Source organism: Mizuhopecten yessoensis, unplaced genomic scaffold, assembly GCF_002113885.1.
Source record: "Mizuhopecten yessoensis strain PY_sf001 unplaced genomic scaffold, ASM211388v2 scaffold10917, whole genome shotgun sequence".
Classification (NCBI taxonomy): Eukaryota; Metazoa; Mollusca; class Bivalvia; order Pectinida; family Pectinidae; genus Mizuhopecten; species Mizuhopecten yessoensis.
In genome coordinates, this window is record NW_018408786.1 from 645,256 (window position 1) to 659,294 (window position 14,039).

A 14,039-nucleotide genomic window follows, 5' to 3' on the forward strand; every position below is an offset into this window, starting at 1 on the left:
TGGAATTTAAATTAAAATGCACAAATATTGGATTTAAAGCAATAAGATTAGCATATTTATTTATACACTCTAAAATGTGCATGGTGATCAAATTCAACATTTCTTGTCAATTAAATTTACGAAGTATGTGTGTTAGAATGACTGCAAGACACTTCATGCAGAAATGAAAGCCTCAGAAATGTGACAAACAAAAATACCTTTCAAGGAATAAACGCTGGTATGACAATGTTTAAGCATGTCAAATATTTTTTTGTCTGTTGCATGCGGAGGCTTTCAAAACTTGAAGAGCATTTAGTTAATATCCTTCAAAATGGAAAAATTGCAGGTTTATGTCTCTCTTTGTAATGCCATATCACCTAAACCACTGAAATTTCATATTTGCCTACTTCATTTATTCCAGATTACGAATATAACATTTAATTCAAAATCCCTGATGAGGCCAGAAATTACCCTTAGCGCCCCTAGTCCTTTTTCACTCAATTTATTAGTTTTATTCAATGTTTTCGCCTATAGATTACTTTTAATGTATTTGCGCAGAGGTTTTACTTTTGATGTACTCGCCTACAGGTTTTACTTTTAATGTACTCGCCCACAGGTTTTACTTTTGATGTACTTGCCCACAGGTTTTACTTTGATGTACTCGCCCACAGGTTTTACTTTTGATGTACTCTCGCCCACAGGTTTTACTTTGATGTACTTGCCCACAGGTTTTACTTTTAATGTACTCGCCCACAGGTTTTACTTTTGATGTACTCGCCCACAAATTTTACTTTTGATGTACTCGCCCAGAGGTTTTACTTTTGATGTACTTGCCCACAGGTTTTACCTTTGATGTACTTGCCAAGAGGTTTTACTTTGATGTACTCGCCCACAGGTTTTACTTTTAATGTACTCACCCACAGGTTTTACTTTTAATGTACTTGCCCACAGGTTTTACTTTTAATGTACTCACCCACAAATTTTACTTTTGATGTACTCGCCCACAGGTTTTACTTTTAATGTACTTGCCCACAGGTTTTACCTTTGATGTACTTGCCAAGAGGTTTTACCTTTGATGTACTCGCCCACAGGTTTTACTTTTAATGTACTCGCCAAAAAGTTTTACTTTTGATGTATTCGCCCACAGGTTTTACTTTTGATGTACTTGCCCACAGGTTTTACAGGGTTGTATAACTCAAGTTTTATAAATCAAATATGTAGCATTACCAAAGATTTATAGATGAAAAATGTAGCGTTACTAAAGTTTTATTGATGAAATCTGTAGCGTTACTTAAGTTTTATTGATGAAATCTGTAGCATTTCCAAAGTTTCATAGATGAAAATCTGTAGCATGACCTAAGTTTTAGAAATGAAAACTGTAGCTTTACCCATGTTAGATGAAACTGGACTACAACACCTCTGTTTTACCGCCAAGCAATTTTTTCATAAAGCATATTTACAATAAAACTATTCACTGACAGATAGACTTAACTTTTGTTTTTATCATATAGAGTTTTTGCGTTTGTAAATACTCACAGACTGTCGGGCAATCTGGCCACCAGTGTGCTCGGTACATATCCATCCTTCACTTCGTTATGTTTTTCTGGAAAAGTCCAAACACAATTATCAAATACTGTGCTGATTGGATTTCTTATAAATAGTCTAATGCAGTTTAACACTGAACACAAGCTTGTCAGATTCAGGAAAGATGTTAAAAAGAAATATCATATTTCATAACATAAACATAAATAACAACGACTTGGTTGGGCAGAATAATGGGACAAAGTTATGTGTCCACTAAAAAATGTTTGTCATTGACTTTAGAAAGGACTTCTTAAAACATTTTCACCTCTATTGTCCCCATTATGGGAGGCCTAGGGGTGTTGGGGTTGGCAAACCCTCCAATTATACAACATTGACCCTAAAAATGTTCCAGACTGAATTTGGTTTAAATCTGTTCTGCCATTCTGGACAAGTAGTGTTGGAAAATAAATGTTAATGACAAACCCTTCAATAACACAAGATTGATTTCCCTTTGCCTATAATGATCAATGTCAAATTTAGTTTAAATCCCTTCAGCTTTTCTGTGGTAGCAGTCTTTTAAATGAAAAATTGATGGCAGATGATGAATACTGCACCAGGGCATAAACTCAATGGTGGATTTAGATGTGAATGGTGATAGATGGTTCACAGTAACAGTTTGTACAGTCCTGGCATTGAAAAGTTGAAGCTGCAGTGACATTTTTCAATTAACAAAGAGCAAGCATCTATCATTTTAAGTACATCTGTGTCTCTTCTAAAATTTAGAAACTCCAGTTTAATATTTTTCATGGGCCTATGACATAGACCTGTTCAGCACCGTACCTACCTGATACAGCTGTGTAGTATTTCCCAAAGGCTTGTGATTTAGATATGTTTGGATAGAGGGTAACAAGAGCATCCAGGTCCTTGATTCGATCAGACAGGCTGCGAATTATGAAATCTTTACGGCCGTAAGGAGCCAGGTTCCAAACAGACCTCTCTCCTGTAATGAAAAAGTCAGGCGCTCTTGATATTATATTCTCATTCCATTTGGTTAAAAAAAAAAAATCTTTTACGAAAGGAATTAAAGATAAAGGCAAAGCTCAGGTGACCTAAAAAGCTGGACTGTATACAGACAGCGTTCACATGTGCTTTCTCGAATCAGAGTCACGAAAACAAACACTCCTCAAACCGAGTTGCTAAAACGCTCAAACCCAGTGCACAAATTTCACCACCAGAACACTCGTAGAATGCACCAGAGATAAACATTTTGTTTGGAGAAGAGTATCAGAAGACCCAAAGGTGAGTGTCAGAGATTCTACTTTCTATTTACGATAACGAAACTATATAGCGGAAGCATGCAAGACTGAATTATGCGCACGTATCCCGAACGGAAGTGGGTCCGTCATTTCGCTCTCTGGACAGAATCAATAAGCTGCTCGGCTCTCGCCAGGAGGGGCTTAAAAATTGGAAAGAAGAAATAACAGAAAAGAGGAAGAAGATGAGAAAGAAGAAATGAGAGAAGAGGAAGAATTTGATATAAGAAGATGACAAAATAGAATAAAGGGAGATAGTGATATAGAAGAAAAGATGTACCTGTTTTAGAAGGATCATCAGCTACCCATGCTATTGTGATCCCACCCGTCTCAGAGTCGCTGAACCTCAGCAGGAACGTTCCATTGGGTTTGGTCATCAACCATTCTTGAGCAGAGTTCTTGCTGATAAACCCAATCACTGACCTGTTCCCAAACATTCAAATCCACAAACTAATTACATTTTCTGGATAGGATCATAAGTTTGCAAAAGATTTGTGCCCAAACAGTATACTGTAAATTTAGTGTATTTTCAATTTTTTTAAAGAATAACACTTCAATAAACTGGTACTCTCATACTATATGCAGTAGTAAACTGTGTACAGAAACATCTAAAGCATGAACGCTTACTTTAGAATTAACTGCTAAAATATAACATGCAATGTTCGCCGATACTTTTCTTTGTGGTTTGAAGCAATTCAGGTTGTTTTGGGGTACAAACTTTCAAGTATAACAAATACATTTTTCATATTTATTTTTTGTGGTACTATAGCAACCACAAACACCAGGAATGTTTGTACACAGCAAACATATCATGTCAGACAGTTTGTACAGGAACAGTATGTAGTTTAACAAATTAACAGCATAATTTGCAACAAATAAAAATCTTTCTAAAATAACACTTACCCGTCCATCCACGTAGGTTTGAGGTGTTCCTCCGTCAGTTTCATTACGTTGTAGAACCACTCCCAGAATGTGAAGTTACGAGCGGATAAAGCGTCCTGTCAATACCAACACAAATTCATCTAAGGGTCTGTCAGAGTCACACAACAGATATCTAGTTAAGTCCCCCAAACAAAGTAGAGGACTTATTGGTTTTATTCCGTTTCTTGTTATTATTATTATTCTTCTGCCTTAAAAGTTTTCGACACATTACTCGATAACAATTGGACGAAAATTTCTGATATAAGCGTGAAAAATATAGACCCTGCAAAATTGTTTCCCTTCTAATATATATATATGTACTATTTGTAATTAACCGAGTTTTGCAAAACTTCAACCCTGAAATTTCTTTCATGAAGAAATTCCGCCAACATTATCCCACAAAATGAAGTACTTCTTACTATGTAATCAATGCAATGAAAGAATTGTACCGGTATACTATTGATCTCTAGGCAACCTCAGATAAACTTATTGCTTGTACTTGAACAATATTTTTTTTCTGCTGAATGTATGAATGTTTAGTGGATAAATTAAAAAAAGATCCCTTGATTTACTTTCGCCAATAATGCTTTCTTAAAATACCTAGGCCGAGTTCTATGATACTGACCTTGTTGAACATCGACCACGATATTAGTCTTTGTGAGAAGTCCTCCCCGGGTTTGATCTGACCTCCTACAAGTACGAAATTTAAACTTTCACAAACATAAACAAAATCCAATCTTTCATGAACAAAATGGCTTGTTCTCAGGAAATGAATTACTTACAATTATTATCATTTACAATTTCATACCCCTCAAAACATTACTAAACTAAATAAATATATATCCAAGAAATATCACATACACAGAAAAGATACAAGTCACACAGTTTGGGCTAAGTATGAAACAGACTATAATTGTTTTGCCATTGTCTTCCTATATCAACACTTTTCTTTTTTCTCTAAAAAAAAGGGGAGCTGAGAACACCTCCAACCTCTCATACACACAACAAACCAAATATAACCTGTCATACACAAAAAATACAACATCTAACCTCTCATACACAAAACATACAAAATCTAACCTTTCATACACAAAACATACAAAATCTCACCTCTCATACACAAAACATACAAAATCTAACCTCTCATACAAAATCTAACCTCATACACAAAATATACAAAATCTCACCTCTCATACACAAAGTATACAAAATCTAACCTCTCATACACAAAACATACAAAATCTAACCTTTCATACACAAAACATACAAAATCTCACCTCTCATACACAAAACATACAAAATCTAACCTTTCATACACAATACATACAAAATCCAACCTCATACACAAAATATACAACATCTCCCCTCTCATACACAAAACATACAAAATCCAACCTCATACACAAAATATACAAAATCCCCCCTCTCATACACAAAACATACAAAATCTCCCCTCTCATACACAAAATATACAAAATCCAACATCATACACAAAACATACAAAATACAACCTCTCATACACAAAAAAAAATCAAAATCTAACCTCTCATACACAAGTTATACAAAATCCAACCTGTCATACACAAAACATACAAAATCCAACCTCTCATACACAAAATATACAAAATCTCCCCTCTCATACACAAAATATACAAAATCTCCCCTCTCATACACAAAACATACAAAATCCAACCTCTCATACACAAAAAAAAATCAAAATCTAACCTCTCATACACAAGTTATACAAAATCCAACCTGTCATACACAAGTTATACAAAATCCAACCTCTCATACACAAAACAATCAAAAGCCAACCTCTCTTATACAAAACATACAAAATCTAAACTCTCATACAGAAAACAATCAAAAGCCAACCTCTCATACACAAAACATACAAAATCCAACCTCTCATATACATATATACCATCTCACATGATAGTCTAAGCATATTTTTCTCCAGTATTCACAACCTTCTATACATTGAACCTACCAAAGGCTTTGATGGCTAGGTAGGACAGATTTTCTGCTGTCAACCCACGACCAGTGGCGGCCTGGAACTTTCCATTGAGTAGTTCAGCCACCTGACACCACGGAACAGAGTCTGGAACTGCGAACGGGGTGCGGCCCTGAAAGGGAACAGCTGGCACATTGAATACAGGAAGTTCTCCAGTGTCAAGCTTTACGAAAGATCCAGTAAGATTTAGATTCTATCATACCAAGCCTGAATAAACCTAGCATGAAGAATAAATCCCCTGTACGATCACATGTTACTTAAGACCAACTGTAATGAGATAAAAGACATGGTCACATCAAATCCTTACAGAGATCAACATTTGTTACATCATGCAATCCCCCTGTTGGCTCATGCAGGGAAAGAATAAGCCATATAAAATCTCTAGTGTGGCATAATATGCCCCTCTTTTACCCTATCACTTTCTGTTCTGAGCTGGCCTCCCTTAGTCACCGACTGCATCATCATTTACTGTGGACTAAATGACCTTCTTTTGTTGATAGACTATTAAAGTACAAACAATGGGCCTTAACAGTCACCTGATTTATGTAAAATCTGACGTTATCAATGTTGCCATAGGAAAAAGAAATCATTTTGTAACAAAGGTAACTTGAACTACATATAATGCAAAAGTTGTGTAAAAGTTCTGGGTAGTATATGTACTATGTACAAATAGTGGTTCTGTCAGTCAGCTGAATTTTGGTAAAGCACCTTAAGACCCTTCCATAGATATGAAGAGTATTTGATTCTGCCATATCTTGATCTTGAGAAGAAGATTTTTGAAATTTTGGTCAATTTGACCCTTTTTGGCCCCTGCCTGTCAGGTCCCTTGGGGCTGGGGATCATATAATTCACAATTTTGGTTGACCTTTGGCCATGGAAGGTTTCTGCAAAGTTTCATTGAAATTGGTTCAGGGGTTTTGGAGAAGAAGTCGAAAATGTAAATTGTTTACGGACGCATGACACCGGACAAAAGGCGATCGCAATAGGTCACTTGAGACTTTGTCCCAGGTGACCTAAAAATACCAAAGACGGGCAAATATCATACAACATCCTGACTGAGATTAATCTTTGTACCAGTATAACACACTTTACTTACCGGCTCAGCAAATTGGTTGTCCCACAGAGCAGTTGCCATAGCGTTGCATTCCTGGTTACCGTGAACAGTCACAACGACAGGCAATGACAGTGTCTGCAAAAATGATATTTTCTGATTACCTACCCCCATTCATTTATCTAAATAAATTGTATTTCTGGGCAACCTGTTGTAAACCAAAGTATCTAGATTTCAAAAATTCAATATCGTACAGCTGCTGGACTTTCTGAAGAAAGTTTAACTTATCAACCAGGAAAACCAAAGGTGATCACGAGTACAGGTAAGCCCATATCAAGATCTGCTGTACGTTTTGACAGGTCTGTAACTGTCTTCACCAACGAATTTTCAAATGAAAGTGCCAAGTGTGCTGTAAATTTAGGAATGGATGTGGAAGGAAAATTGTATGTGGAAACTATGAAACTATGATTATATTTTATAAAATATATAAACCCCTTATCCACAAATACATATCTTTGACCTCTGTAACCTTTGAATTTTTTCAATGTTATTTATTTTCAACAAATTTATATAATGGCTCATTATTTCTATTCTGAGGCTTTTACATGTTACATTCCAGGTATATTTCAAGAGTAATCAATATCACATGTTACATTACAGGTATATTTCAAAGGTAATCAATATCACATGTTACATTACTGGTATATTTCAAGGGTAATCATTATCACATGTTACATTACCGGTTTATTTCAAAGGTAATCAATATCATATGTTACATTACAGGTATATTTCAAAGGTAATCAATATCACATGTTACATTACAGGTATATTTCAAGGGTAATCATTATCACATTGTGAAAACCAAGTCAACGAAAACCTCAATTATATCATTTATTGCCATTTCTAACCAAACGGCAGCCAATACTTCTGTTTTCAGCCATTAGTTAAACACATCCAATTTTCTGACAGATGGGATTTGAGATTAAGTGAAATATACTGTACACTGTCTTGACTTACCCAAACCTGAAACATGAGCTCCCCATTGCCAATCTGGAAATCTGACTGGAACAGCACACAGAACTTCTCTTCCGTTACTGCCTGTGGAAGTCAGAGATCACATAGTAAAGATCACGAAAGGTCAGAGTTCAAAGATAAGGCCCAAAGCACCTCCACTTTGCACTGGTAAGTTCAGTTGATAGAAAAATTCGTAAAACTGTAATGACTTTGTGTTCATAAGAAAATTGCTTTTATGAACGGTCAACTTGACTCATTAGAACATAACATATGTATATATATATTAAGTAAAAACAAAAGTAACTGTACTTCACAAATTCAAAGGAGGAAGATGATAAAGGTAATTTTTGACCAGAAATAATTATACATCATTTGTCTGGGTTTTTGATAATTATGTTGTAATGGAGTTGGTAGCTATAACAGTGAAGCAAACACGAGACCCCACAAATGAAAACATGTCAATTGATTGATAGATTGGTTAATTGGTATTACGTCCGATTCACTATTGAGTAGTTCAGTTATCCAGCAGACGACTGTCATGTCCATTACAAAAACACTATTCAATTATAGCCTTTGGCTGAGGTCTATACCTGGATTTATCGACTTAATCGAGGTATCGACCGAAGTTAAAGGCTACAATTGTTTTATTATTTTCAAAACAGTGATGTAAGCAATCTGACAAAAAAAACACAGCAAATATATTTCGGCAGCGGGACAGTGCAATGTTTGGAGACACGTCATAATTCTATTTTTAGAAACATTCAGTCCTTCCACAGAAATTATGCGCTCCAAACCAATATCGGTTTTTGTCGGTGGACACGTGATGCACTCCTGGCCAATCACTTGTGTGGAATAATATGAAAAAATAATTATGGATTATATAAGTGGGGAACTAATCAATATAAATATAACGTCGTCACAATAGCTACATACTTCTGAGCCTTTCTTGTCCGCTCGTTTGATCTTCTTCAATGACTGCAAAAGAAAAAACCCAGAAAAATGAAAGTTTTTTTGTTGAATCAATGCATTACACTAACAAGATTACACTCCATAGGTTATTATGAGCTTTTGGCTGTAAAACTGCCAACAGATACCATGTCAATAAGAACATGCTCTGACAGGTACCCACTACCACGAGAAGACAATTTCTATTTATCTTAATTTTCTTATTTTAAATGACTTCAAATTAACGAAAATGGATTTGAATTCGATGATCATGGAAAGATTGTGGAAAACAATTGACAAATTAAACATTTCAATTTCGCTGAAGTTTCAAGATTGTTCAAAGCATTTGACAAAGTACGTAACTTAGGTATAATAAGATAGCATAAAATGGAATTGTATTTCAAGTCTGTTATTAAACTGGATGGTATTAAGATTAAGAGGCTTGACTAACATGTGCAGTATTATGACCATGTTTTAAGATGTACATTATTACAACCCTGTTTTAAGATGTACATTATTACAACCCTGTTTTAAGATGTACATTATTACAACCCTGTTTTAAGATGTACATTAATTATTACAACCCTGCTTTTAGGTTATACACTATTACAACCCTGTTTTAAGATGTACATTATTACAACCCTGTTTTAAGATGTACATTATTACAACCCTGTTTCAGATGTACATTAATTATTACAACCCTGCTTTTAGGTTATACACTATTACAACCCTGTTTTTAGTTGTACAGTATTAAGACTCATTTTAAGATGGACAGTATTTCAACCCTGCTTTAAGATGTACACTATTAAGACTCCAGTTTAAGATGTACACTATTAAGACTCCAGTTTAAGATGTACACTATTTCAGCCATGTTTTAAGATGTACAGTATTAAGACTCCAGTTTAAGATGTACACTATTAAGACTCCAGTTTAAGATGTACACTATTAAGACTCCAGTTTAAGATGTACACTATTAAGACTACAGTTTAAGATGTACGCTATTTCAGCCATTAAGATATACACTATTACAACCCTGTTTTTAGATGTAAGATTGATAGGTTTCTGTGTGAAGATATAACTGACCATGTTACGGAAGGTAATGCTGAGCTCTCCCTTGGCCTGGTGGTACTCCATTGTCCCATTGTTGTTGAGGATCTCACCACTTGTATCACTCTTAGCGTGGGTGTCGTTCTTCAGCAACGCTCTTGCTTGTTGTTCGCTACAGCAAAAAATTAAAACAAATATGCAGACAACCATTTTGTTGATTAACAGCTGTCTCTCAGACTGCAGTGCTAGGGTAAATTGGATTTGGAAATTATGAACACTTCAAACACATTTTTGATAAATAAAAATATGTGTATTATCCCAATCAGACCTTTATGATAACACACCTTAAATAAATATAAGATATAATCTCACTCGACCTATATAGAGATGAATTGGTGGATGATAAGCTTTGACCCAGGGGTGTTGCCCTAGTTGCCCTAGTTGCCTGGGCAACACCCTTTTTCTGTGTCCAAAAATAATCTGGACCAATGTTTTTGAAGATTTTCCTCAATCTTATCTGGGTTTCCTTTTAAAATCAACCATCCCTTGAACTATGATTTTCTATGGCTTCCCTGGCCCTTGCCAGCAGTTTGAATATCTGTATATGCAATTGGGTGTTACTCTAAACAATAGGTGGTTAATCCTCCATTGTTTATATATTAGTAATTTATAAGGTCTCCAGTCAGGTCAGTGGTCAAGGCTCACCGGACTGACTCTACCTAATCTTATTGTTCTAATGTCACGGTGTGGTGATCATAACCCTGTCAGTTGATCAGAGATGACTGTATATCATCTGTTGGAATTAGGTATATAGGTAAAGTGTGATTTCAAAGAGTATATTTCATGATAGATATACCTGTATTTTCACCTGTGGTTTCAAGTACACATGGTCACCAGGAGTGATTTATTATACCAATTAAAAAATTTGAATTTCAAAAATTTCAAAGACAATGCATGAAGTACCCTTCTTAGCATCAGTTTATCAGGACTGCAGAGTGTTTTAAATAGCACGTGTGATCGCGTATTAGGACTACCTTCAGTTAAGTTATATCCAACTACACTCCAATCTGTTAACACTGAACCCTGGATAATATAAAAATCTGTGTTTAGTTGACCTTCTAATCAGCTGCATTTCACAGTACTGTACATTTGTTTATAAGTTGATATATGTATGAAACTTGTCTTTTGCGTTAGGTACTGATAACTATGCTCACTTGGTGCTAAGCTATATAGTGGTGTAATTTTGTTAGGGAGACATCAGTTTATTTAATAGGATCAATAATAACATCTACTTTTTCTCTTCCAATAATAGAATTATGCAGTACCTTACTTTTGTGCTTCATATATTTACACTGTGACCATGGCAACTTGAATAAGTCATTGTTTAATCAAAATATAAGCAGGATATTTAAATTTGATTTTACAATCAATTCTAAAGAATTTATATGAATATATATCTACTAGTACTTTGCATAATGTATCAGTCAACCTACATAATATGATGAGGCTGTTGAATATACCTCCTTGTACTTATAGGATGAATTGAATGAGTGATGACAGTGGATGTGTTTACCTCCCACTTAACAGTATAGGCTAGTGACATGAGGATGTTGAGTTTACCTCCCACTTAATAGTAGGTTGATGACATGAGGATGTTGAGTTTACCTCTCATTTAATAGTAGGTTGTGACATGAGGATGTTGAGTTTACCTCCTGCTTAACAGTAGGTTGGTGACATGAGGATGTTGAGTTTACCTCCCACTTAATAGTAGGTTGATGACATGAGGATGTTGAGTTTACCTCCCACTTAATAGTAGGTTGTGTCATGAGGATGTTGTGTTTACCTCCCACTTAATAGTAGGTTGTGACATGAGGATATTGAGTTTACCTCCCACCTAACAGTAGGTTGGTGACATGAGGATGTTGAGTTTACCTCTCACTTTATAGTAGGTTGTGACATGAGGATGTTAGGTTTACCTCCCACTTAATAGTAGGTTGTGACATGAGGATGTTGTGTTAACCTCCCACTTAATATTAGGTTGTGACATGAGGATGTTGTGTTTACCTCCCACTTAATAGTAGGTTGTGACATGAGGATGTTGAGTTTACCTCCCACTTAACAGTAGGTTGTGTCATGAGGTTGTTGAGTTTACCTCCCACTTAATAGTAGGTTGTGACATGAGGATATTGAGTTTACCTCCCATTTAACAGTAGGTTGATGACATGAGGATGTTGAGTTAACAGTAGAAAGTAAAATGAAGATCTTGTGTTTACCTCCCACTTAACAGTGGGTAGTGACATGAGGATATTGTGTTTGCCTCCCTTCTAATGGTGGGTTTTTGACAGGAAGATATTGAGTTTACTGTCCTGTACTTACCTGATTATAGATGATTTGACAGTGGGTGGTGACATGTGGATGTTGAGTTTACCTCCCACCAGTAAGCGGACGGTTGCTGTAAATCGTGACTCTTTCTTCAGAACTTGAGGTGGCTGGGATTCCACAATGAATGTGCTAGAACAGAAATCCAGAATGCATCAGTTATTGGAGATTATTATGGACAAATACCTTTGCGAGCTTTCACTTCATAAACCCAAATATGTGATATATACATATATAGACAAAAATTCTACAATTTTAAGCTTAAAATTGTTTATAAATTGAAATATACTGCAAACATGTATGTCGGACAAAACATTTATCTTTAACTTTCATAATGCTAGAGCCTCGTAACAAAATTTTAATTTCCCCCAAATCTGAAAAAGGGTAATTTCCCTTAAAACCTAGATTGATCCCCGATAGATCTAATCACCAGAAGAGCCCAAATTTGGGCAAAAGTACTAGTGAGATTTAGTCTTCAGTGTTTTGTTTTATTTATATATATAACAAGAGGCCAATGGGCCTTAACGGTCACCTGAGTCCTACAGTATTTATTTTTGTTGTTGAAATATGTACCAATTTGAGTAAAAAGTAGTTAAGTATAATGTTAACTTAACTTTGTCAGGACCATGAGCTGATCATTCCTAGACCGATTTTAAATAAGATCGGCCTATTAGAAATTGTTTTTAAGTTTAGAATAGGTATTTACAAAATAGCGGCTGTGGTGGCCATATTGGATTTCTGATTGACCTGAAAAATAACAACACTTTGTCAGGACCATGAGTCGATCATTCCTACCAACTTTCAGTTCAATCGGCCCAGCAGAACTTGACTTTAAGTTTGAAATAGCTATTTTCAAAATGGCGGCCGTGGCGGCCATATTGGATTTCTGATCGACCCGAAAAATAACAACACTTTGTCAGGACCATGAGTCAATCATTCCTACAAAGTTTTAGTTCAATCGGCCTAGCAGAACTTGACTTTAAGTTTGAAATAGGTTTTCAAAATGGCGGCCATGGTGGCCATATTGGATTTCTGATTGACCTGAAAAATAACAACACTTTGTCAGGACCATGAGTCGATCATTCCTACAAACTCTCAGTTCAATCTGCCCAGCAGAACTTGACTTTAAGTTTGAAATAGTTTTTCAAAATGGCGGCCATGGCGGCCATATTGGATTTCTGAACGACCCGAAAAATAACAACACTTTGTCAGGACCATGAGGCGATCATTCCTACCAACTTTCAGTTCAATCGGTCCAGCAGAACTTGACTTTAAGTTTGAAATAGGTTTTCAAAATGGCGGCCGTGGCGGCCATATTGGATTTCTGATCGACCCGAAAAATAACAACACTTTGTCAGGACCATGAGGCGATCATTCCTACCAACTTTCAGTTCAATCGGTCCAGCAGAACTTGACTTTAAGTTTGAAATAGGTTTTCAAAATGGCGGCCGTGGCGGCCATATTGGATTTTTGATCGACCCGAAAAATAACAACACTTTGTCAGGACCATGAGGCGATCATTCCTACCAACTTTCAGTTCAATCGGCCTAGCAGAACTTGACTTTAAGTTTGAAATGTAAAATGTTAACGGACGACGGACGACGGACGACGGACGACGACGGACGAAAAACGGATAGCAATAGGTCACTTGAGCTAAAGCTCAGGTGACCTAAAAATATAAGTAAAATATGTGATACCACTACCATACCTTCCACTAGAGAGGAAATATTTAAAATCACAACAGTTGAGTACTGTATCTTGTGACTAGAGAGGAGATATGTGACATTGCTACTGTACCCTGTGACTAGAGAGAATATATGTGACCTCACTACTGTACCTTGTGATTAGAGAG

At 35.9% G+C, this 14,039-nt stretch overlaps 1 protein-coding gene across 3 annotated transcripts in view; it reads right to left on the minus strand.

The window, feature by feature from the left end:
* The window catches only part of LOC110463563 (signal transducer and activator of transcription 5B-like), a 33,414-nt gene that overhangs the window by 7,221 nt on the left and 12,154 nt on the right, over positions 1-14,039 (minus strand). For all 3 annotated transcript variants that reach the window (XM_021518253.1, XM_021518252.1, XM_021518251.1), the window contains exons 10-20: positions 12,185-12,319; positions 9,845-9,980; positions 8,750-8,791; positions 7,820-7,900; positions 6,848-6,940; positions 5,728-5,863; positions 4,363-4,427; positions 3,720-3,814; positions 3,097-3,239; positions 2,348-2,503; positions 1,516-1,582 (exon numbers count right to left, since the gene is read on the minus strand). In XM_021518253.1, coding sequence (XP_021373928.1) covers positions 1,516-1,582; positions 2,348-2,503; positions 3,097-3,239; positions 3,720-3,814; positions 4,363-4,427; positions 5,728-5,863; positions 6,848-6,940; positions 7,820-7,900; positions 8,750-8,791; positions 9,845-9,980; positions 12,185-12,319 — 1,149 coding nt within the window. The remainder of the gene's footprint in view (positions 1-1,515; positions 1,583-2,347; positions 2,504-3,096; positions 3,240-3,719; positions 3,815-4,362; positions 4,428-5,727; positions 5,864-6,847; positions 6,941-7,819; positions 7,901-8,749; positions 8,792-9,844; positions 9,981-12,184; positions 12,320-14,039) is intronic.